This window comes from Crocodylus siamensis, chromosome 2 (assembly GCF_052110815.1).
Source record: "Crocodylus siamensis isolate JL-2025a chromosome 2, ASM5211081v1, whole genome shotgun sequence".
Classification (NCBI taxonomy): Eukaryota; Metazoa; Chordata; order Crocodylia; family Crocodylidae; genus Crocodylus; species Crocodylus siamensis.
In genome coordinates this window covers 132,243,019-132,269,153 of record NC_143396.1, presented here as the reverse complement: position 1 = coordinate 132,269,153, position 26,135 = coordinate 132,243,019, and the positions used below count along the sequence as shown (strand labels likewise).

The 26,135-nt window shown below is 43.6% G+C and overlaps 1 protein-coding gene across 15 annotated transcripts in view; it reads left to right on the top strand.

Annotated features, from left to right (window-relative positions):
- ADGRL3 (adhesion G protein-coupled receptor L3) overlaps positions 1-26,135 on the top strand; it is an 875,465-nt gene that overhangs the window by 746,785 nt on the left and 102,545 nt on the right. For all 15 annotated transcript variants that reach the window (XM_090036868.1, XM_090036867.1, XM_090036864.1 and 12 more), the window contains 3 exons: positions 9,424-9,633; positions 11,962-12,182; positions 25,614-25,680. In XM_090036868.1, the coding sequence (XP_089892994.1) occupies positions 9,424-9,633; positions 11,962-12,182; positions 25,614-25,680 (498 nt within the window). The remainder of the gene's footprint in view (positions 1-9,423; positions 9,634-11,961; positions 12,183-25,613; positions 25,681-26,135) is intronic.

The window sequence follows — 26,135 nt, the reverse complement described above, 5'->3', positions numbered from 1 at the left end:
TTGGATCCAGTGGGGCTGGGGAATTGAGCTCTGGTATGGAGTGGCTGTGTGTCTCCCCTAACCACCCCTCTATCCACTCCCAGCTCCAGTGTAGCCTTCAGAATGGGAAGGGGAAGGGAGGGGAGGGAAACCCCGCCCTGCCCCCATTCTGAAGAAAACACCGGAGGCAGGGCTGGGCTGCATCAACCCAGCACTGCTCTTGGCACATGCTGACAGAAGTTAATGAAGGCACTCTGCTTTGGAGCATCTTCATCTAAACCAGGGGCTGGCAATTATTTTGGGCAGAGGGCCACTTACCCAGTTTTGGCAAGCTTTTGAGGGCTGGATGGGTAGCCCTGCCCCTTGGCAGGTGCCCCACCCCCTGGTCACCATCTTGGGACCAATGTCCCAGGGCCAGCACCAGTGGGGCCCAGAGCGGAGTGCAAGCTGGCAGAGGTCTCTGGAGCTGAGCTGGGCTGCACCAGAAAGGAGAGTGGGGAGCTGGCCTAGCTCCATAGAGCCCCTGCCAGCTGGGACTCTGTACCCCTGCCACCCTGCTCTGGTCTCTGCTGGTGCTGGCCCTGGGACACTGGTGCAGGGCCTGTGCTCCCATGCCCGCTTACTCCCAGTGCCTGCCCAGTCCTGCAGTAGAGCACACAGCCCCGACCCCCTGCTCACTGGCAGGGAATGACCTGATGCAGAGCGCAGGGAAAAGTGGCTCCTTGCCCACCCTGTGGCTGGCACTCCCTTCTGCAGCCTCTTGCAGCCCATGCGGGGCTGTCCTGAGCAGGCATAGGCAGCCCCATGTGGGCTATGAGCGGTTGTAGCACAGGGTGCGGGGTGGGCAAGGGGCTGCTTTTCTCCCGCACTCAGCACCAGCTTGTAACCTGCCCCCACTGCCAGTCTGGGCCCACGCTGGTTCTGGGTTTGCCCATCAGGGCTGTGCGGTGGCAGCAGCGGACCCCCTGCTTGCAGCACCAGGCAGTGTTTACTGCTGCTGCCCACCCGGAGCTCGCGTACTGGGCAGCCCAAAGGTGGTGGTGACAGCCTCACCACAGCCTACCATGGCGCAAGGTCTGGGCGGGCAGCAGCAGCAAATGCTGACTGGCATGGCAAGCTGGAGGGCCACAACTGCTGCTGCCACAGCGCAGCCCCATTGGGCAAACCCGGAGCCAGTGTGGGGCCAGGTTACAAAATGATGCTGAGCACAGGGTGAAAAGCAGCCCCTCGCCTGCCCCTTGGCTGGCGCCCTGCACTGCAGCCGCTTGCAGCCTGTGTGGGGCTGCCTGTGCTCACTGAGGATTCCCCTGGGTTCTACTGCCCCTGGCTCCTGTCACTTTTGACAGGAACCAAGGACAGATGAATTTTAATTTTCAAAATGTTTTGAGTGGCCCCACGGGCCGCATAGAATGGCCTTGTGGGCCGCGTCCAGCCCACAAGCTGAATTTTGCCCACCCCTGAATTCTAAACCCTCATATAATGAGGGTTCGTTTGTCATGCAATCAGACACTTTTAAGGCACTCTGCAGCTGTGCGCTTCTGTAAGGGCACAGTTGTAAAGTGTTTTCAAGGGGCAGTTGCATGACAAATGTAACTCTGTCTGTGCCCTAAATTGTAAATTTTCAATGACTGAACTGTTTACTCTGGTGAATACAGCTGTAGTTTTGCTAGGTCATGGCATTATTTCTTTCAGGATATCCCTGCCTCCCACCTTCTTCTTTATCCATGTATAAGTGATCTTTAAATTGACTCACTTTCCATTCTAAAGAAATGCTCAAGTTGTGAGTTGCTTCAGGTCTCATTAGATTTGTTTGTTCTTAACACATTACTAGCTCCATCTTTTGTTTGTAGCACTGGGAAGTCTTTTGGTCTTTATTTGCATGTTAGTTAAGCAGTTACTTAGGACAGCTACACTGTCAGCAGAACCTAAATCTTCACATGCCCTGCTGTTGGGCGACATGGCACTTACATTGTATGTATCTGTAGTCTTTTCACAGTGAAATTAAAGTCAGTGCCATTAACGATGGAGGTGGGAGACAGCATCCTTGTTTGACGTCAGTTGAACCATTCGCTCAAGCCTGTTTACTGTGTATCTGTATGCTATGTCTCTGCATAAAGTCTTGATGATATTACATATTTTTGTTGGCATATACCATTATAATTTGAGCTGTTTCAGAGTAAATTGTGATGAGGCTGAGCTTCCACAATGCAGGCTGATAGAAAGGGGGACTTTCAAAGGTCCATTTTAGAAAATAGTGGGCCCTCAATTTATTTATTTTTTTAATCTTTCCACTTCAATCAGGCTCTTCAGCATCACTTATGCTGCCTTTCTCTGGACTCTTCCTTTGAGCTCTTTTGAATACTGATGTGCCCCAAGTTGCTTCATGCACTAATGTAGCTGCACTCTCACCCGAGCTCTGTAAATAGAGGTTCTTGCCCATAAATAATTGTAGGGTGATTTTTTTTTTGGTAATCATTTTCATTGCAGTAGTATTCAAGAGCCCTAAGCAGGGATGAGACCCCATTTTACTAAGAGCAATAGAAACAAGTGAAAACAAGCCTCCCCTGCCCATACACACCCATCCCCAGCCTGTGATGTGGTGGTGCCTGTCTGAATGCTGTCTAATATTGCAATGCCTTTCCATGCCATTTATATATCACATTGCAAGCTTATAACTAGCAATTTACTGTTCACTTTCAGCCTTGTGTCTTTTTCAACCAAGTTCCTTTCCAAGTCTCCCTCTCTCACCCTGAATCACTCTGCTTTCATGTATTTTCTCCAGATGTCTTAGTTTGTATTTTTTCCATGTGTTGTATTTCCTTTCCATATTTCTAATTCTCTCCATCCCCTCTTATTATTTATGTGACCTCTCTGGTATTGAAAACATTGTTCCTTAGGACCTTTATCAAAGCCTGGATAAAGATGTTAAATAAAACTGCCCTTACAGCAGCTCATTAGCAGCAGCTGGCCTCACCCCAAACCTGATTGTTTTTCTCATTGCTCTTTGTCTGCAACCAGTTCAAAGACCTTGTGGAAAGATTTAAGGCAGGAGAACATCACACTTAGGAGTTCTCTGAACCTCTTCCTTAATAGTTGTAATTCAAGTAGTTCCTTTTTGCAAGCTTGGAGCTTTTCTCTGTTTATTGCCTTCTCTTTCCCAATCAGTTCTTCTCTCACAGAGAAAGTGAGGTTCAGGGTGATTTCCTCTTTGATGAGACTGTATTTTCTGGAACAGAAAGTTCTTATGTGCATAAGCAGGAATCTGTTTGATCTGTGTTCCTATGTCCAGTTTTATCCCATTCCCTCTGCTGAATTAAGTCATTAAGCAAAGAAAATTGTTGTCCCTGGATGCATCTACACATGCTATTAGCACAGAACAACTAACTCTAGTGCATATCGCACTGGAGTTTATTGTTCCTGGGAGCTGTATTTACAGGTACTCCTGGGACTGCAGCACTTCGAACCAAGTCATAGCAGCCCCTGGTGGCAGGGAGTGCCAGGGGGTCAGTCTGCCAACCAAGGGTTGCTCTGACCCAGCTCAGTGTGCTGCAGAGGGGCTGGCTGGGGCATGACAGTACTCCAGTGTGGGGCTATCTAGCAGGCACAGAAGCAGCCCATGCCCCAGCCAGACCCATCAGTGTCTACATGTGTGTTGCTGTGCACTAAAGAACTACCCTGCTGTGGAGTTTATACTGTGGTCTAATTGGGCTACATGTGTAAACATGGAAACTTTAATGTGGAGCTAATTTAGGCAGTTCTGCAGTAAACGTTACATGCAGATGAGTCCTGAGTAGAATTTAGTCAGGATTGCTCAGGGCAGCTCTAGGATATCTACTATAAATAGAATTAAAGGAGTTGGAAAGGTGCTTGGAATAAAAAAGCAGGGAGTAAAGTTTGTGCCTGTGGCCTGGGATTGGTATATACAGTGGGAGAGAGGGGAAGACAACGGAGAACATAGCATTCAGGAGCTAGTCATGAAAGTGGTGTCTCTTGAACACAAGATTTGTGGAAAACTGTATTGCAGTCAGTACTCTGACTGCAGTATAGTGTAGACCCACCCAAGCTGGTTCTGTTCTGCACTAGTCAGCTGGGGCACTGGAAAAAATACAACTGTAGCAACACAGAGCTCCATAAAGACAGAAAATCCCTCTCATGCATTAGGTTAAGTCCTGCTGAGCTCCATGCTGCCATTGCTGGATTGCTATAAATGCCTGAGCTTGCCAGTTTCAAAGTAGTTCAGGCTTGCCTACACTACACTTTGTTCACTGCTGTGTAGATGTACCTTAAGTAAGAGTAGCTCAGCAGCTGTCACTTATGTCTCCAAATAAACCAGTGGTGTGATACTAGCTGAAAGATGTCTGTTGTGAGTAAGCAGAGCTGTTCCACTGATCTGACACAGCCAGCCTGCTGGGGCCAGAGGGATGTAGTGTGGAGGCCTCACTTCCCTTTCACTCAGCCCTGTATTACCCGAGTGAACCTCATCTGACAGCAGTGAAGGAAATGCAGCATTACTGAGCCTAGACTGGAACGTTGTATCTACTACATACTGCATCTGTGGTAATCTGCAGTTTAGCTTTCCCATTTTTAATGCATGAAACCTCCCCTCCCCCCAAACTCTGTATTTTCTTTACAATTCAGAATTTCTGTTTTAAGTGCCATGGGGGAGTAGGGTGGAGGCTGATTATATGGCAACTTCTCCAGTCAGTCATTCAGTGCCAGGAAATCCTCACCTGGACAGTTAGGGCCGAGTATCGGCTGGTGGTGCCATGTGGGGGCACCTGAGCAGCTCAGGGAACTCTTGACCCTGCTGGCAGCTCGCCTCCTCCACCTTCCCACCCCTGCTGCTGAAGAGGTAGGTAAGAATCGGGCCCCCACCCATGTGTACATGCCACAGGGGTTTGACTCGGTTTAATTCTCCCTAAATTGAAGTGGTGTTTTTAATAACCCACTATTTCAATTTAGGGAGAACGAAGCTGAATTAAACCCCCATTGCGTGTACAAGCATCCTTAGCGACTGATCCAAAACATATCAGAGCCCAAGGGAGTCTTTCCACTATGGATCAGGGTCAAACACAAGTCTTTATTACTCTTTAGGTATGCCCTTATTTATCATGTGGTGACTTGGCTGCCTACCCTTGTGACCTTGAAGATTGATTCTTGTAATTTCCTTCTCTCTGGGTGATTAGCAAGGCTGATCCACTGTTTACAACTTATTCAGAATGCGGTAGCATCATTGGCTATGTGGTTGGCTACTCATTTATTTCAGTCAGCCTTATTGATCTGTAAAGCTCTGAATGCTACTGGCCCAGGTTATGCAGCAAATTTCCCTTTGGTGGATGTTTGTATTCATGTGTCACTTGGTGTTCAGGGGTTTTGTCATCATGCCTGAAGTCAGTAGGTGCTTGCACGTCTCATATGGTGAGCCCACATGGTGTGGAACTCAGCCTTAAGTGGTATGTCTCACTTCTCTTCTACATTTGCAAAATACCTAAAAGCCTACATTTTTTCATAGAAGTGTTTTTTAAATTATTGGATTTTTGTTCATTTGTATCCATCTTTTTGTAATCTTGTTGTGATAATGGAGTGTCTCCTATTGCTGAGAAGCTGCTTCCAGACTGCTTGTGTGGCATCTAAGTGATTTCTAATGCAGAAGTTAAGTAAAACTGTTACTCTTATAACAGTCTTGGCAAGTGAAATGCAGGTGTATCAGTAGAACAAGCTCCCACAGTCAGTCCCACACCAAAATGTGCAGTGGTGGGGAAGGAAAAGGTTGGGATAAGATACTTTATCTTAATAAGTAACAGGCTCAGATAAGAGTCTACAAGTTACATAATACATGCAACTTCTTGCCTTTTCTTCTGGATCTGACACTTTAGGGCAAGGTGTGACAACATATTTCCTATGACATTTACCCCAGACAACCCACCATTGGCTCAGTTCATTCACTGCATGACCCAGAAGTCAGGAAAGCCATCCCTTTTGTCTCTGCAGGGACCAGCAAACTGACTCACTCCCCCAATTCACACATTCCTGGTGAAAGCCCTTCTGGTTCCTCCTCTCTCACTTTTTGATCCTAAGAGAAGGGGAAGCTGGTAGGTCCTTTCTGCCTCCTCTTCCCTGCACTGCAGCACTGATGCTCTATGATGCTGTTCAGCAGCATTTAGCATCCTCTCCCAATCTGTGTTCAGAGGAGTAAATAACTTCAAGCAGCTGAGGAGTGAGGATGGAGCTCTGAGCTTTTTGTTCATTCTAAACCCGGTATATGTAGAGCTGGGCATGTAAATGGGATAAACCTTGTCTTGTGTGCATTCCAAATGAAGCCAGTAGACCACATTATCAGACTAGGCAGAACCTCTGAAAGTTGGTTATGTACAAGGCTGACTTAGTCATGAAACTTGGTGAATTTGTGCTGTTAATCTCAGGCACAAGCTTTCCCAAGTTCATCTGTCTGTCCCCTTTATCTGCCTGTGCCAGCTGTAGAGTTGCATTTCTACATCCTGGGGCTCTGAAGCTCTGCCTAGCAGTGCCATGTAATCAGGTGAACCAGCGCACCATTTGCAGCTGGGTCATTTCGGAGATCTTATTTGCTTCTTTCTGTGAACCTCATGTGAAACATAAAAAAACCCCAAGGATTAGGATTTGTATTTCATTTTTTGGAGTTGCATTAAGAGTAAAGTAATGAATATGAAAGTGTAAACAGCTCAGATAACAAAGATGCCATCAGGAAAAAGAGCATGCAGCGTTTCCCCCCTGGGGTTTCCACATGTGATTGCAGGAGGTGAATAGCATGGCCATTTTTGTCACTGTTACAATGGGTGCGTGTCAGTTCCTGGAGCCTGTGCCACACACACACACTTGCCACATTCCAGGGAAAATTGTCAAGATTATTTTGGGAATAAACCCACCATTTTTTCTGTCTGCTCCTGGAGCTCACCCTTTATAGACAGCTCCTGGGGTGTGGAGGCGGGGGAAGCCACTCACTAGCTTTCATTATCGTTTGATGCCTATCAATCTCGTGTTGATAAAGCCAATGTGCTGAAAGGGTTCGAGTTGTTTTTGATGGGTGCTGACAAAGCAGGAGTATATCAGTAAGTGCTTGACACTGATGTGGTTTTATCATTGGCAGGCAAGCAACAAAATGGATAAATTAATCACCTTTCCCCTAAGTCTGCCACAGGCATTTCCTCATAAGGAGAATGCTTCTATCTACTGGATTTTTGAAGTCTGATGCTGCTGTGCCTGGAGTTACACAGCTGCACAGACTAGGGCACTGGGGTTCATGGTCCTGCTGCCTTTTAAAATATATCCCCTGTGTTTATGAGGGTAAACAGCAAGAACATGATGGTAGCACCACTGTCACGGCACTTTCCTTTCAAGCTGGCATAGAATTCAAGACTTTTTCCAGCTAAACGTGGCGTCCATTAATGATTTCAAGGAAAAAATTGCCAAAGAAGCAAATGTGAGGCCTCTTCTTTTGTTTTCTGTAATCTAGCCTTCAGTTCTCTTGCCTGTCCTCCTTTCCTCTTGCCCAAAATGCCTCTGCAGAAGTCAGTGTCCTGGCCTTTAGTCTCAGCCATGTCACACTACCCCTTTTCGTCCTTCTCTACATTTCCTGTCATCTACCACACTCTTACCTACAAAGCAATCTGTAATGCTGCACCCACCTCCCTCTGTCCCAATGCCTCACTCTAAATGTTCACAACCAGCTTTCCTCACTTCTTCCTTTGGGCCACTTAGGCATGTTTGCATGGCTTCCCCCTTGACTCTGGACTGCCACTAACAAAATAAGTCCCCACCTAGTCTGCTGAGTTGCCATCTATGGTGAACCCATTTTGGCTGGGTTCACCATAGACTGGCAACTCAGCAGACTAGGTGGCTTGGGGGCAGCACAGAGGGAATGTACATTGACAGGGATGCTCCCGAGCCATCTGCTCTGCTTGATGATGAGAACTCAGTGCACCTGAGAGGATGGCATTGGGTGACCCTTTATTGTCAGCAGTCCCAGGATCAAGAGTGGGGGTTGAGTACCTCTTCCCTTGAAGCCAATACATTTTTGGGGGGTCTGCCCTAGATATCCTTATCTTCAGCTTCCTCTTGTTACCTCCCATCCCCATGGATGGAGTACTGCCTCTGCTCTCCTCTGCAAATGACCTTTCTCTCTTCCAAGCCCCGCTCTCCTCCTCTTGACTCATTGCCATCAGCCTATTTAGATCTAACTAGTTGTCCTGTGACTTACCATGTGTTAGTTAGTACATATTTAGATACTAGCCCTTTGGGGGAAGAAAGCACATCTGACCATGCCTACCACATGTAGTGTAAATCTGTGTGGCAATATGGTTATGTTTCACAGTTGTAATAATCTTGCCACTGGATGCTGTGTGTTTTTCTTCGAGGATGAGAGTTCCAAGTGCCTATAGCTGTATTTCAGGAGTGAATCCAGGCAAACATTGAGAAACATGCTGAGTTCAGCATCCTGATTTAGTTCCTTAGGGTTCCTACCCCAATCTGTAAACTAATCATTGGCGCTGGTGTTCTCAGAGCTCATAGCCACCTGCAGGGACAGTATCCAAGCTGTGACCAAGACAGCATTGCTTTGGCATAGGCAGGATCTAGATTGCTTTAACATGCCTTATAAAGGGGAACGTACATCTTATAAGCTCTGTTAAAAATCTTCCTTATGCATCAGTTTTAAAGCAAAATCATAAAAAAAAGGTCACTATTTATCCTGGATATTGTTCTGGTATCCAGTCTGAGTTTCCAGATTTCTTTTAAATACATAAATACAGCTTCAGGGTTTGAAAAATCAATGTTATTATTTTCCTTTATTTGTGAACGAATGGGGGAGACATTGAAACAGTGTTTTTATGTCTGAAAACACAAAAATTATTTATTTCTGCACGTTAAAAAGATGCACCATTTTAATTTTGTTAGCGATAATTATGATTACTTTTATTATCATGAAAAACAGTCCAGCTTAGAGTTATAGTACCTAGGTGCAATTAAATGGGGCTTCTTTGCTTATTAGACCCTTCTGGCACAAAGATGCAAGAAGGATGCAGTTTTCGTTTTTGCCCCATGCTGGACATAAAACTAAATCCATCATCCTAAATCTACCAATGACTATGGCCTGAGATCCGAATCTGTTAAGGGCACCTGCGCCCTCACAGTTATGATCTGTACCACTGCCCTACTGCTGTATTTGCAAACACAACAGAAAGGGAGAGGGAAGAGTGTAACTTTTGAGGTTGCAAACATTAATGTGGAAATGGTGTTCTTGACTATTTTAATTCTTCATTAGGTACCTGTCCCTTGTGCTACAGTGTGGTGAGGGGATACAGAAGTCTATCAATGAGACACAGATACCTTTTTTTGTTTTTTTCCCCCTCCAATATGGTTTATCTGACACTTGGCCTGTGACTGATTATTTTTCTGTTATGTCCCCAGCACAGTGATGCAGTCCACGACCTTCTCCTGGATGTGATCACGTGGGTTGGCATTCTGCTGTCACTTGTCTGCCTCCTGATCTGCATCTTTACTTTCTGCTTTTTCCGTGGGCTCCAGAGCGACAGGAACACTATTCACAAGAACTTGTGCATCAGCCTCTTTGTGGCAGAGCTACTTTTCCTCATTGGTATCAACCGGACAGATCAGCCAGTAAGAAACTCAACATAAACATCTTTACCCTCCTGTTTTGTCATAGAATGTCTATGGGCATAATCCTGCAGTGAGATATGCATCTCTGCTCTTCTGTGCCTTTGTACATCTCAGCAGGATCAGGGCTCTGGTTCATAATCAGGATGCAATCTTGATTCCAGTGAAGTCAAGGGCAAACCTCACAGCCATGTCAATTAAGCTAGATTTGCACCTTGGATATTTGCGTGAAGTTTGCATGCAAAAAGTGTGTGTAGTTTCATGTTTGTCCTGCACTGTATTTCACTAACAGTAGTAGAGTAATTTTTCAGATTTTTTTTCTGTTATAGGTCCTTCTTTGAGGACATCAGCCAAAGTTCACTGTAATCCTTACACTGGCTTCAGACAGCTCAAGGCTTCTATAACTTTCTGAATAAATTGCCCTTTAAGGGCTGAAATTGTGTGCCCTTTGACCTCAGTCCAGAAGCAAATATTTCTGGATAGTGAATTAATTTGCAGCTGGAAGTTTTTTAGGGAAAACTCAGCTTGAACAAAACAATAACAAACAAAACGTTGTTTTTCCTAAAACATTTAAGCCCCATTTTGCATTTGCATGTGGTATATACAGTTCTTTTGGGGGGGGGGTGTTTTGCAGTTTGTTTGTTTGTTTGTTTGTTTTTAAAGAAAAAGCCTTCAGACTCATCAAGGATTGAGTTCTCAGTGAGAAGTAGTGGCTTTGATATACGTAAAGGAATTTGGTTAATGAAGAATAGGGTTCCTACATTTTTAAATGAACAGACTTGGCATGGTCACTGTGTTGCATCCTACTTGATTTCCTCAGGTCATGCACCATGTGGGCCATACAGGATCCCCACCCCCATTGCACACTGCACATGGGTAGTGGGACAGGTGGCTGCAGAGGCCCATGAGCTAAAAGTTAACCCACTCAGTTGCAAGCTGCCTGTGGCCTACAGACCACATACCACAGGTCGCCAATTGGACAACTCTGGGCTAGGGATTGCTTGGAGCATCCTCCTGTTGAAGCTATCCACTGGATAACTGAGAGGTAAAAAGTTATGAGGGACCAAGGAAACTGTGGCTTAACTTAATGCTACTCTGGTGTGGAGATGGACTCTGGCTTTTGGTTTTTGCCCTTACCCTGCCTCCGATAGGGCAGAAGCTGTCTCACTGCTTTTACTAGTGTTAGCCAAAGAATACCAAATGCAAGGTGCAGAAAAGTTACTTGGGACAGGAGAAGATCCCAGAGCCGTTTGCAAACCAGGACTCACTCACAGACAAAGCATTTCAAATTCTAATGCTCTGGTGGTCATGTGGATAATGGAAAGCAGACTTTCACATCACTTTTCCCAAACCATCCATTAAAGTATAAAAAGGCATTGATCTTGCACTTATGAAAAGCTGGAGCAAAATACCCAGTGACCTCAAAGCCTTTGAGGTAGGATTTATCAAAATGTGTAATGAAATAAGGTGTACACCATTCCCATTGAATTTCACTGTCCATAATCTTAAGGCCCCTTGGAAAACTTAGTCCATAAGTCATATGCCTATTCCTCTAGCGAAGGAGTTTGCTTTTGCTCATCCTGACTCTATTTAAAGAAAGAAAAGTCATGCATACTCAGTAATTTCAAATTTCTTTTTTAAATTTGGTGATTGTTCTTAGAGGTATCCCAGTCTGGTGCATGTGTGTGTAGAACTACCCCCCATCAAACTTGCATTCATCATTTTCCTCAAGAAGCTATAGCATGTGCTCCATGTTGCAAAGACAAAAGGTTTTTCTTTCACCAATGGGAACTCCTTCATAACATCCAGTTATGGCTAACATGTTTTCCTTGTTACAGACACTTTCAACCAGCTCCTTTCTCTCTGGAAACACAACTACTTGTCTTCTGTGTAAAATTTTGGGCATGCTGTGGCAGTGCAGGTATCTGGGCTACATCTAGCATATGACCTGCCAAAATGTTACAGGAATCCTTTGCTAGAACCCTTGAGCATCAAGTCCTCATGGAAGCTGAAGATTGCAAAAACCACTGTGGGGGATGTCTGTTCACTTGTCCTTGCAAACCGAGACCCTGCACTGTATTTTCTCAGGGCTGATTTGATTTCAGATGTCCTTGAAATAAAGGTTGTGCACTGGAATTACTTGTTCTCACATCCCTTTTCCTATTCTGTGGATCCTATTCTGTGGTTTTTATAAATTGGTTTCCACTCAAGATGCACAGAAAGCAGTTCTAAAATGAATGTCATGATTGCAATAAATGTGGTGGGTTTTTTAACTATTGTTTATTTTTGGCTTAGAATCAACCCCTTCCTTTGCTATATTGAATCTCCCAGATTGCCTGTGCTGTGTTTGCTGCCCTCCTGCACTTCTTCTTCCTGGCGGCATTCACCTGGATGTTCTTGGAGGGCGTGCAGCTGTACATCATGCTGGTAGAGGTGTTTGAGAGTGAACATTCACGGAGAAAGTATTTCTACCTGGTCGGCTACGGGATGCCCGCATTGATAGTGGCAGTGTCAGCAGCAGTCGACTACAGGAGCTACGGCACAGATAAAGTGTAAGTTGACAAGGTTGTGATTGAGCCTCATGTGTCTCTAAGGAAGGTCCTGATAATTCCTGAGCACTCTGAGGACACATTATGCTGAGATGCACAAATATTGATTGGTGTTAGCACTGGCCTGGAATTTGGAGCAGTTACACCCTTAGTCTAGAAGCCTTCTCTGACTGTCCCTGCACAGCTGTGTCTTGCCACTAGAGGCCTGGTGAGCAGGGTCAGGACTAGGAGCTGTAGCTGTGAGTTTCCGCTAGAGAGCTGGTGAGGCGGGGTAGGCTTCTTTCCTTGATCTGTGGGTGGGGGTGTGAGAGGTCCTGCGATACTGGAGGACTTGAACTTGAGTGGCATATCTGTGGGGAGTAGCTCCACCTTAATGGAACAGGAGCTGGGTAGTGCAGATCAGAAATAATTCTGCCTGGAGTGGTGTAATTTTGAGCTACTTAAAGGGTTTTTAAAACCACTTTAAAGTGTTAATCTGGAGACAATCCAGGGATTAATAGCTCCAAGAGCTACCCAGAATTACTGTGTAACAAGGCCCTGAATGAAACAACTACAGGGCCAGGCTTGTAAATTTAAAGACCATTTAAGTAATGCAAATACTCATATTGACTTCAGTGGTCTTTAGGTCAGGCCCAGCACGGCCACCATTTTCCCATTTGATGCATACTCCCTGACTAAATAGCTACAGAGGGTACTGTGAGCCAGAAGGAGCTGTGCGGCAGATCCTATATAGTCACTTCAGAAAAATTCCTGCATCTAGAAGTTCTCTTTGTGCGCACAGGTTGAAAGGACTAACAGGACCACAGGCAAGGTCAGGGCAAGTGAAACACCCTCTGAGCCACTATATAATCCCTGGGGTCATTTTACTTCAGGTCTGATAAAGGGTCATGCTGCAGGACTGTTTGTGTGCCATCATCTCCTGCTTTCATGTTGTGGTCCTTGGCAGGCCGCACAGATGCTTAGCTCATCTCAGCTATTCCAGGAAATCCCATAACCAACTGGACTCCCACTGCACAGTGTAATCAAACTTAATTGGAGGACTCAGAAGAGCAAACATTGTATCAGCTCAGAACTTAAAAGCCATTGATCTGGTTGGTCTTTCCCAGTGTCTACAGAGGAAACAAGTTGGAAAAAAGCCTGAGGCAGTTTAACACTTGTTAAACAGGAAATATTTCTAGGGGTGTGTGAAGTGGGCTGTGTTCAATTGTGATTCGGCCCGATTCGGAAGAGCGATTCAATTCACTGATTCGGATCACTGTCCTGATTTGATTCAGCTGAATCTGAAGATTTGATTCTGATTCAGAGAATAAGCAATTCGGCCACAGACACAGATTTATATACTTTTTCTACATATCTCGAGGTATCAGGCATGGCTCGTGAATGCTGAGATAGTGGGGCAGATGGAGCATCCCACAGGAGCATGCTGTGGGATGCTCCAGCAGATCTGACTAATTTTAATCTTAATTAAGCAGTTGTCCAGCACATGGATAGGTGTCCTAGGATGTGGAATGAGCAGAGCAAAAGGAAGAAGGTGGGGCATCCATCACAGCATGGGGTGAAGGTAGTGAAGCCAAGTCCTGGAGCATGACATGTTTAGTAGTGGGGCAGTTCCACAGGATCCTAGCCAACTTTTCCCTCTCGTCTTCCCCAGCCATCTTTGGCACAGAGGAGATCAAAGCTCTTGTACAGGAGAAAAAGAGAGGAGAGCAGTACAGTGCAAGTTCCCTGGCGCTGACACGCGCCTCTCTGTGCAGACAAAGAAAATGAGGGAGCCCACGTTGCCATTGTATTTATCACATTGTTGAAAATGAGGGATCCCACATTGCCGTATGATGTTGCCATTGTATTTTAGGGATACAGAACCTCGTTGCATTTAAAGATAATGGAGGGTAAATCGACAAAGCCTGATCGTATGTGGTTATTTTTGCAAGGTCAGCAGATGGAGGTTTCAGTAAAGGTTTCACTGCTCACTATCCAGTCACATAATGAGCAGTGGTCCTTTCTCCAAAGGACTTGCCAGATGAATAGGATAAGACAGACTCAGGATGGAAAACAGGACTGACTTTTATCGCAATTTTGCAGACCAGCAGTAGATGCAAAATGATTTTTTTTGGAGTCTGAGTTCAGTATTATCATCACAAATTTGCCCTTCTTTTGGAAGGTTGTTTTCCCCTTGTTTAAATGAGGAAACGCTGTGTTTTCTAAGAAACGTGTTCCATAAATTAGCAGAGCCTTAAAGCAAAACAAGCAGGGACTGAAGAACACATTAGACTCTCTGCAAGTTGGGAGAGCTCCATCATCTGTAATTATGAATATTTTTAAATGTTTTCATCGTTACTGAAGCTGGTATCAAAGCACAGTTTAGATTACTCTACAACACTGACTAATGACAAACAAAAAGAAATTTCTGTCTTTAATTTTCTTTGGCAGCTTCCTTACAATAACAGTAATAATGCACACTTATTATTATTTTTATTCTTTGCTTCACTTCATTGGGTTTGTATTTTATTAACAATGTAAAGGTAGGCAAAGCAACAAGCCAGTGGAGTTCCACCCCTCCCCATGGAAAATGTTGAGGCCACAGCCACTGTGATGTCTGGTCTTGGGTTAGGTCCATTTGCAGAACATTCCCCTGCAGACAACATGAGCATGTTCACTGCTTATTCTGTACAGGAGCAACTCTGTATTCTAGTGCAGCTGTTTGTGACATTTTTAAATGAGTCTGAAAATGGACTTAGATTCTAGCTATGTGCCCTTTCCGTGGGTGGAAGATCAGTTTTGAGGTGCTGTTCTTGTTTGAAATCTTAGTGAAAACCACTTACAATATACACTTCCTAAGGGACATCCTTAGCAGGAAGCATCACATTGCTAGGAGGAAACTGGTCCACACCATTAGGCCCACATGCAGATCAACAAGCCATCGCACAACAAGGACACAATTTGAAGAACAGATGGACTCACTGTTTTGCGTTTCAAAACATTTTCTATGTTGATCTTCATGCCAAATGAAGGAATAAGTGGTTTAGTAGAAATTATGACCGGTCTTGGTGGGCTGCATACATGCCATGCACCATGTGCTATGTACCCCAGCTGTAAACCCTTTGCAAATGTAGTTTTTTTCCAATGCAAGGGCTTGTGAAATAGATACCCACCTTTATATAAGCATCATCTTTTATGGAACTTTGAGGGGCTACTTGCAGTAGCAAGTGGAATGTCTTCTCAGTAATTGATGTATAAATATGTCTCTGTCCACCTAAGCAAAGTACTTTAGAATGGCAATTAATGCAGGATTGTCAGGAAGCAAGGGGTATCAAATTCAGATTTGGACTGACAGCAGGGCCAGCAGCTGTGGGGGAGGCAGTGGTGGGAGCAGCAGCAAGTCAAACAGTGGCTTCAGCAAGGCAAGTAGCCACTTGCTGTAGTAGAGGGAGTGCAAGCCATGACAGTAGTGATTCAAGCGGGGGGAAGGCCAAGCAGCCACAGGGTGAATGGTGGCAGGCCAATTAGCAGTGGCCCCAAACTGTCACGAGGTGAGTGGGGCTGGGTCACTATAATCCTTTCTTCCCTACCTGCCACAGACAGGGCTATAGGACCCCAGATTCTGGGACAGGCCCAATCCCAAATTGTGGGACACTGCACAGACACAAAACTAAAAGACATTTGTATCCCCCAAGAGTTCACAGATCAAGGTAGCAGCCATACCAACACCTGTTCCACAGGCTAAAGCCAGTTAAGCAGAATGATGAGAAATGCCTGTTCTAACTCTTTCACCAGTCCTGATACAAATGTCACAGTCAGTTAGACACTGTGTACTTACCTTTAGGGCTATTTGGATGAACTGGGCTCTCAGCATCAAGTTGAACAGTAATAAAACAATGCTTTTAAGAACTGCATCCTCCAAAACAGCAAATGATTTATTGAGCAAAATTGCTATTATTGTTATTCCTGGTTGGTAGTGAACATAAAAAATAGAGGATGTAGCAAATTTAAATAAGCAGGGGTAGTTTCTGATCTCAGTTACACTGTTAGAAATCTGAATTAACTGTTTTGTTTTCAGTGGATTTACTACAGATTGACACTGATGAGACTGAGGTAAGAATTTAGCTTGTAAAGTCCAGTAAAACTATCATTCCAGATCTGTGTCAGCTGTCTAAGATCTTGACTAGATTTTGTTCCATCTCTACTGAAACCTTGAAGGTAAAAAATTGGCCATTGTTTTCCATCATTTCTCCGGGTACAACACAAATTTATTACTTGCTTCTCACTTTGATAGCTCACTTAGATAGCAGGCCTTAAAAATGCAGTATATACATGATTTGTAGGGCTGTGCAAAGCTTCAGTAACCAATTCAATTCAGAGGAGATTCGGCGGCCAAATCTCCAAATGTGAATCAAATCAGGAGACCAGTTAAAAGGTCCGAATGGAATCGGAAGCCTCCAAATTAATTCAGAAAAGATTCAGTGATGCTTTGGAGATTTGGTCATAGACTAAACAGGCAGCAGTCTTCACCACACTGGACACAGCTGCCTCCAGCTGGTAAGTCTGTTGTGGTGGGTGGAAAGGGAAGAGAAGGGGCAGAGGGGGGGAAGGAGGGATTGGGGCTGGGGCTGGAACAAACTGCCCAGTTGGGGTATGGTGGGGGTGCAGGATTTGGGAGGGGGGTAGGATGTGGGCCCAGGAGTGGTGGGAGCAGGGCCTATGCCCTGCTGCTGCTTGCCCCCTTCCACCCAGAACGAGCCGTGCCTGCATCATGCTCCCCCACCTCCACCCTCCCTGGCTGGGCAAGCTATGCCTTGCTGCTGCTTGCCCAGCTGGGGTGGGGGGTGCAATGCAGACCTGGCTAGCTCTGGGTAGGAGGGGGCAAGTAGCAGTAGGGCTTAGCCCCTGCTCCCACCGCTGCCACGCCTGTGCCCCCCCACCCCAGCTGGACAAGCGGCGGTAGCACCCACATTCTGTGCCCCTCTGCCATGGCTGGGCAAGCAGTGGGTTATGGCCTGCTGCCACTTGCCCAGCCAGGGTGGGGTGGGGGGTACAGCCTGCTCTGGGCTGAAGTGGGTAAGTGGCACAGGGCTTAGCCCCCACTCCCACCGCTCCCACTCCTGCATCCCCTAGTTCTGCACCCCTCTGGCCTGGCTGGGCAGCTTGTCGCAGCCCTAATCCCAATCCCTCCCTCCCCCATGCCTTTTCCCTCCTCCCCTCCACCTACCATAATAGACTTACCAGCTGCAGGCAGCTGTGACCAGCATGGTGAGGACTGCTGCCTCTTTAGTCTATGGCCGAATTGCCAAAGCGGCGCCGAATCTTCGAATCTGATTCGGTTGACTCAATTCAGGACAGTGATCCAAATCTCCAAATTGAATCACTGTCCCTCCAAATTGGCCAAATCCAAATCCAAAGTGAATACTTGCCACTTTGCACAGGCCTAATGTTTTGTAAAAACATTTTAGTTGCCATTTTTATTTCTTTCCAAGGCCTTGACAGTTAGACCTTATACTGAGGAAGTCTGTCCTTAGACTTGGGATGTTTTGAAAAACTGACAAAGTCACAATTTTTAAAATCTTCTGTGGCTAACGTTGATTGAAAATTTTCCACCAGTTTTTTTTTTGTTTTTTTGATGAAACAATTTTTGTGTTCAGAATCTGCTTTCAAGAGAAAATGTAAACTGAATGCATAAAACCTGAAATGTTTTGTTTTGAATAGGTGGCTGCAGGATCTCATGAGAGTTACAGTTTTCTTGGCTAATTTCCCCATTGTTTCCTGTACACAGGAGTCCCCATCTTGACTACATCTGTCATGATGCACTATGGTAGGGGCTCCTAAGATGCATCTGAGGGTTGTAGTCTGATCCAACCACGCAGCCAAAAGTGAAGCACAAATTATCCAAACTACAGCTCTTGTTGGCTAAGACAGGATTTCATCATTGAAATATTTCTATTTGTAAAAAAATATTTTGATAGACAAATTTTCAGCAGATAAATAAAACATTTCCATGTAATTATATGATTTTTTTCTAACAAGCTTTACCTATATTATTTTTTCTGTGATATATGAGGCCCATATAGAAAGACTTATGGAGATTCATTTGAGGTGAGCAATATAACTTTGTCACCAAGAAGTAAAGCAACCAATGCATATTCACACCAATAAAATCACTTTCCTTCAACACATTATCACATATTCTCTTTATTTATTATACATGAGTTGAAAAGATTTTCCAAATAAATATTTACAGATATTTATAAAGCCTAAAGTACTTGTTTATAATCTGTAATTCCACAATGCTCAATTTTATCACGTTCTAACAGTGGAAAATAAAAACATACAGTATGTTTTGTATAACGATCGTGCTCCAGCTGGTTGATGGATGATGATGTATTTTTCTGTATAATGTTATTAGAAGGGTAGAACTGATTAGAATTTGTAGTGAACTATACACCAGGCATACATAATTTAATTGTGAGAAGTTGCTTGGTTTGGCCATTATTTGTAAGGCATTCTGTGGAATATATTTTTTGCATGCCTGTTACTGTTCATATTTGTTGTAGTAGAGCTGCTAGCGTAGTTTGGAATTTTTTTCTGCCTAGAACTTTGTGACAGTAATCATGCATCTCCCAGTCCTCAGTTTAGAGATCTAATGAAAGGGATATCTTTTTTTTAATCCACTACAAATATAATACACATCCAGGCAATGCAGCCAGCAATGGTCATTTGTCCTTGTTTTATTCCTGTATTTATCATATTGTTTACAGTGACCCATGATCTGATATTCATATCGACATCCTGCAGTGCCTGTTCAATAGTGATACTATCTTAAGTTTAATTACACCAGGGGCTGACATTGATTTTTTTTTTTTTTAGGAGCAGTTCAGACTGGCCAGATTAAGAGACTTGAGGCTAATTACTTTGGTTTATTTTCTGCAACTAGATCAGGGGTAGGCATTGTTTTTGGGCAGAGTGCCAAAAACACCCGCAACCTCAACTCGTAAGATGTTGGTGTGCTGGGGCAGATGGTGTAGGAACCATGAGAGATCTGATCGTTGTTGTGGCAGCACAGACCTGGCCTTTTCCCTGCCGTCTGCCCAGAGGCATGCATACCAAGCAAAATGCCTTTGCATGCCACACTCCGGCACCCGTGCCAGGGGTTGCCTATCTCTGAACTAGATAGTTTCATGATGACTCCCTTAAAAAGCACCCCCCCTTCCCCCCCCTCTTTGGGGCCAAATGAGATGGCTCATCTGACTGAGATGAGCAGGATTCAGACCTTATTGCCTTTCTGCCTGAATGTGGGAAATCTGACAGTTCATGAAATTAACAAAAAATGTCTGCACATCTTGGCTGGCTCCAATTGTCGACTCAGTAGTAAAAGTGAAATAAATGAAACCCTGATGAGGACAGCATGGCCTGGGAATCAGAAATGGCTCTGGGATGTTTACAATAGGTTACAAATAGGCTTGTTGGGTCAGGAACATTTATTACGGGCCAAGCCTCCTTTAACACCGTGAGAAAATTCAAGTTCCTAAAAATAATTGAAAGCAAATGTCATGAACTAATGACCATAACAAATCATATGCAGGGTCTTAAATGGGCATACCTACAATTTGCTGCAAAGTAAGTCCCAGGGGTTGCAGTTTTAAGATTCAGCATCACTTGTTCTGTCCTGCCTATTAACCAAATCCATCCTCCTTATGCCCTGTCCTGGGAAGATCCAAAAAAAACCCAGGGAAAAATGTAAACTTTTTTTTAAAATTAATATAAGCAAAGCAGACAGTGGTGGGTGGTATGATACAAATGTCTTGGCTTTTGGTTTGGATGATGGCCTCAAGCCAGTAAAATGTGTAAGCATGTATTCACCCTCAAGCATGTGAGTGGGCCTTTTGGATTCAGCACAACTTTTTACAGGCTTTATGTTAAGCATGAACTGAAATTGTCTTTGTTTGTCTGTTTTTGCTGAACCAGAGCCTGGATTGACTCTTCATTGGCCTTGCCTGTGTAACTCACTTAAGCAACATGTCTAGCCACACTCCAAAGCCACCTATCATCCTGCTGCCCCATCCCTTTACCATCAAAGTTTATTATAGATCTCAGAAAAGAGGAACAGTGTATTAAATAGCTCAGTAGATTTTATACAGCATATTTATAGATAGCTTCATCCTCCAATGATCAAATTCCTTTCTAAATTATGCCAAAAATATTTGTTTTTGTCTTTGGTATGTACTAAAGCTGGGTGTACATGGTAAGTGACACAACTGTCCTAAAGTAAAATGAATGCCCAGTGTATATACACAGCTATGAACTCCATCATCCAGTAGTCTGCATTTTGTATATCTTAATATTATTGTAAAATACTTCTTCTGCCTATAGGATGTGTCTTGGATGTGACTGTGGACTTATTTTATATTAATATCTTACATTCACTGCTCTCTGGTAGAGAAGTAAGCAATGTGGACACTCAGATGTAGTAAAGCAGAACATCATTCCACCCTTCAGTGACATGTACTGTATATAGAGATCCTGTGGCTGTTCCGTCCCAGAGATGAGGAGGCTGCGTAGCCTTGTGAAGCAAACTACCCAACTCCCATAAAGAGTATGATATGTTAGGGTTCTGCAAATTTTATGCTCCAATGGCAGCTAATGATTGTTTATTGGTTACATTTAATATACACCAGGGATAGTTTAGTATTTGATTTCTCTTCATGCAGAAAATAGAGCTAACTCTTTGTGGCTTTTATTATTTGGAAAAAAAAGCGTTGGCTGAATATAGCTACTTGTCACTGTGGGAGGGAGGAAATTAAAAAGAAAAGAAAAGCAATGCCACATAGCACCTTGATAGCACCAAACTGAATATATGCGTACATCTCTTTGAAGAAAAAGTGCAAGTTTTTGTTGTTGCTTGCAAAATGTACAGTATATACAGCATCCATGGAGTGTCAGATAATCTGATATGCATTGTGCTAGGCACAGAAGCATCTCATTTGTTTAATGGATGCTGGCAGAAAAACTTGCTGTAAAACAAGTTGGTGCTCATACTGCAGCTGTGTACAAGGGTCAGGAGTTGCTCAGCAACTTGAGATTAGAAACTTTTAGAGTTCAGTCTTTGATTGCTTCCTTGTTTCAAGGAGCTCATTTATTCAGCTCATTGTGTTTGTGGTTTTGTTTTTAAGGAAAGAAAAGCTCAATATGGTACTTGTCTGATTAGCAATTTACATCTCTATAACAGAGCTGGCAGCATGCCCACGTTTTGATGTTTTGTTCTTAATTTGCATTTTTAATGAGGTCTGATTTAAATGGGTTCAAAGTTACACCACCTCATGGTGACCACCAAAAAATGGGCTTTTTATCTCCTGATGGATGAGATACAGACCCGTGAGTTCCTTCTTTGTCACTCAGGAGTGGGGCACATAGTTTCATAATAGCCTGCCTACCTTTCTGTTGGAACAGTGAGGGATTGCAACATCATCTTTCAAGTTTGCAATACAAAACAAGCCTGTTCTCACCTTGATATTATTTGTTCTTGTCTTGTCTATCTGGATTGCAAGCCCTTCATAGCAGAAACCAACTCTTACACTGCATTTGTATGGCACCTTGCACAGAAGGGACCATTTTTTGTCTACGGACCTAATGCAGTCAGTTAAAAAACAAGTAAGGTGCTTATTCCTTGGGCAGTCCACAACCCTAGAATTTGCCACAAACTGTGCTCTGGAGCATGATGGCTACATTTTCAAAAGAGCTCAGCACCCAGCATTTCCTGTTGAGGCTCTGAAAGATCTGAACTGCTTGGCTGCTCACAGAAGAATCCAGTTACTTTGTTCTTCCTTTGAGTTCTCAGTAAAGCTTCTCTTCCTTTTTCCTCTATTGTATCCTTCCCTAAAATGTAATGACAGATTAGTCGGACAGACTGGTGAGGACGAACAAACGAAGCTTCTAGCAGAGAAGGAGGACTCCACACACTGAGAGGCTTTTGCGGATCATATAACACTGAAAAGCCCATACTGCTTTTCACTATGTGGAGGCAGAGCTGACAACTAGAGCTAAGGAAATACTGCAAAGTGGTGCTTACAAGCATTTCTGATTCCAGATAACTGGTTAAATCTGCTGTCTTCATGCCTTTTATTGATGATAAGTCAGCTAGGCTGTTGGTAAAGTACCCCAGCATAGAATTTAGCTCTGGGACCACATCAGAATGTTACAGGTGGGGCATGGACACCTTGAATTATGTAGCCAGGGTGCAAGATTTCTATTGCTGCCAGAAATGGGAAGGGAGCAATGCTAGCTTTTAGGAAGAGGGCACAAGTCAGAGACCAGTGATGCAGAATTTGTGCCCAGAGACAGGAACAACTGTGCCCATATGGCTGTCAAGCTAAAACCAAGGGATTGTTGCCGTCCCACTCTTCAGGAGCTCATAGACTTCTGAGCGCTCAAAGAGAAACTATTTGCTTTCTAACTTTAAATGTGCCATGCTCCTCTTGCTCCACAGGGTTTTCAGAGACTGATTTTGCCTGTTGCCAGATTTTTTTTGCAAGTTAAATATTTTTAAGTTCAATTAGTTTTAAACACTTTGTCATGCTAAAAGGGTAATAAAAAGTCTTCTACTTGACTGAAAATAGTGTTATGGCATGGCATATCTGTGATCGGTCTATGGGCATTCTGTCCATTTCTCAGCGAATTTCAGTTCACAACATATTCTCCTTTTCTCCAAATAATTATCAGCTGATTAAAATTAACGTGCAATTACCATATTTTCACGGAGATGAGACATGCTTCCCCTGAAAATAGAAAATTGAGATGTACCTTTTTTATATATATGTGTGTGTGTGTGTGTGTGTGTGTGTGTGTATGTGTGTGCGCGTGTGTGTGCATATACACAGATATATAAAGATAAGGTATACTTTATACACCAAGGCTGTGTAACAAAACAGAACTGAACAAAGTATAACAAATCATCAGTTGATTTTTTGATAAAAATCTATTCTCTCAATTTTATCCTTTTTTTTTAAAAGTCTTTCTATTTTTTTTTTTCTTTTTGGTGTTAGTGTCTTAACACTAGTGCGTCTCATACCACAGAAAATGTAGTAAGGAAAATGAGCAAATGTTCATATTGCAGCTGGTGTATTGATGCATCTATTCTGACTTTCATGGAGGGGTACTGGCATACCCCAGTTGGCCCGGAACAGTCAAGGCCCCACAGCGGGACATGTTCAATTGGCCTCTTTCCTTGCAAGCTGCAAACACAACTGAGTGTAGCTGGAGGAGGGCCTGTTCTCTCAGTCTTTAGAGCAGAACACACTAAAGCTCTGCAAAGCACTGCTTGACACAATGAGGATTCTGTGTATGTAAGGGCTGAACTTGACCAAGACCTTTATCGTCAGCAACTGCTGCTTGATAATGGACTTCCTTGTCCACACCACGTACTCTCAAATGTACTTTGAGAGAAACTGTTCTCTGAAAAGAAATGATTCGCGAGACGCAAGTTTAGTCTCCAGCTCTTCCATGTGCCTGCTATCACTTTGCCTTTTATAGCTTTGTTTCTCCATCTATCAAATGTGAATAACAATATTTTCTTTTTCCGTGTCATTGGTGTAGACTAAAAGGTGTTCAGGGCAGGCACTTTTTTGCTATGCCCGTGCCATAGCAATGGCGGGGGGGAGGGGGCAAGTGGCGTGTCCATCTCAGGTGCCAAAGTGAAGGGGTTCCAGCAGGTGCCAGGGTAGGGTGCAGGATGCAGCCGTAAGCAGCTCATTTGGTGGGGCACGGGGACAGAGGAAGGGCAACTCCTACTGATGCGTGCACTCCCAGGCAAGCATGGGGGGGTGCACCCTGGATCTGTGTGCAGGGTGAGGGCAGGCTGTTGCTGCAGGCTTTGCCCTGGGCACCAAATTTCATTGCTACAGCACTGTACAGCACGTAGCACAACAGAGCTCAGATCTCTTTTGGGTTTCACAGTGCTACAGTCATACATGCCCATAAAAATATATTTAAAAATAGTTGAAAACCACTCATGTTTGTCTGTCACCAACTGTACCTAAAGCAGTTTGAACTTCAGTTAATGCAGAAGAAACATGGGGCTTCATTAAGAAAGCCTTTTGGGTTTACCTTTCAGATTAAAATTCTGATGGATACCTTCAGTGACAATTTAGGTGTTCTTAGCATAGTAATGACTTTTTTAAAATCTGTGTTGCCTTCCTATAAATATCACTATGCTTGCGTGATATATTTTTAATCAGTTTGTATTTTTATGGTTATTTGTGCATGTTTTTATAAGGAAAAATACTATCCCTGTATAATTTTGCAGTTTGAAATATTAATTTTTATGAATCCTAAAATTATCAGGTATAGAAAGAAGAATTCTTAATTTGGTAGAATTTAAATTCTAGAAGTTAAAGCCTTCCCTGGATCTGCTAACACACTCCTTGGTTCATGTGTATTTCCACTGAAACGAATAAGACTCAGCTCAGACCCCTGGCACAGCAGCATTAGAACTGCTGAACTACACTCTGTCACATCACGATAAATTAACATGTACAAGCTTAGTCACTTCATTTAATTAGGAAATCCATTTAATTTCTAGGATAAAAGTATTTTTACACTTTATTAGTTGCCCTCATGTAAACACAACTTTAATGGGCAACATTGCAAACAGGACAAGATGTTATTATTTTCAGCATCACATGTAACTTCCTTGGGATTTATATTCATCTGTCTAGGAACTAGTCACTTCCATTTTATCTTCCTGTCGCCTCAAATGAACTAGGAATGGAAATGTAATTTCCCAGGGGCCTTAAAAATTTTGGGCGTATTAAATGTGGCTGAAATTAAGTGATTAATAATTTAGTTTTAGGCCATGAATCAGCTTTATGTGATACTGGAGATCATTTGCAACCCTAAAACGTTAGAACAATACAGTCCACAGGTTCTGAAGATTTAAAAAAAAAAAAAAAAAAAACCCTGGAAGGTGAGGTTGCCAAATCTGATTAAGCTTCAGTCGTCTGGTACCGGGATTTATTTCAGTTTTGCACCGAGTTTGCTCAGAACATCTTGACAGGAAAATGTCACCTTGCTTGACAGTTGACAGACAGGTTATGTTGCACCATAATTGGAGAGAAAAGAATTGCTTAAAGCTAAGGGAGTTAATGGCTGCTCATAGAGTCCCTCCCTTTTTTATGAGGTTTTCTGTGACAGACGCAAAAGGCCTTAGCTACTAGGCCCCATGCCATTTTTTTTCCTCAGCTTCCTTCCGAGGTAATTATCTTACTCAATCAATAGCACTGTCAGAAATTGGGCACATAATTCAGCATTTAAATGAACAAGCAATGTAATATTTCCTGTCTCCCAGTGGAATGTTTTGCAGCTCGCATTCTTCTCTGTCACTCTCTCACTCTTGATATATGTTCTGGGCGCAGTCCTTGAATGCCTTCTGTCCCTTGTGTTTCATTACAGATGTTGGCTCCGACTTGACACCTACTTCATTTGGAGCTTTATAGGACCGGCGACCTTGATAATTATGGTAAGAACTCCAAATTAACTATTCCGTCTCTCAGGTCAAGGAATAAAACTTTCACTGTCTCTTTACTCTTTCTCTTTAATTTACATAGATTAATTTGGGAAAGGCATGCATTTCTTTGACCCCACCTAACACAAGCAATTAGACACTCGTTAGAACACTGCATTCAGAAATACTTGATCAGATCCTATTGAGGGGGAAAAGGCATGCTGCAGAGTGAATTTGTGCTACAGACACTTGCTCAGATAGGTCACTTGGCAAGCTTTGTTTGATGTTACCACCCGTTTCGAAGCTCTGGTCTCTTATTTTAATACCACTGTACGCTAGTCTCCCATCCCTTTGAATTCCAAAGTTGAAGCATTGCATTGCTTATGCACAAAGGGAAATCTGAAAAGAGGAATAAAGTGATGCATGGAAAAGAATCCCTCTTTCTCCCCCTTCCCTCCCCACTGTAGAAG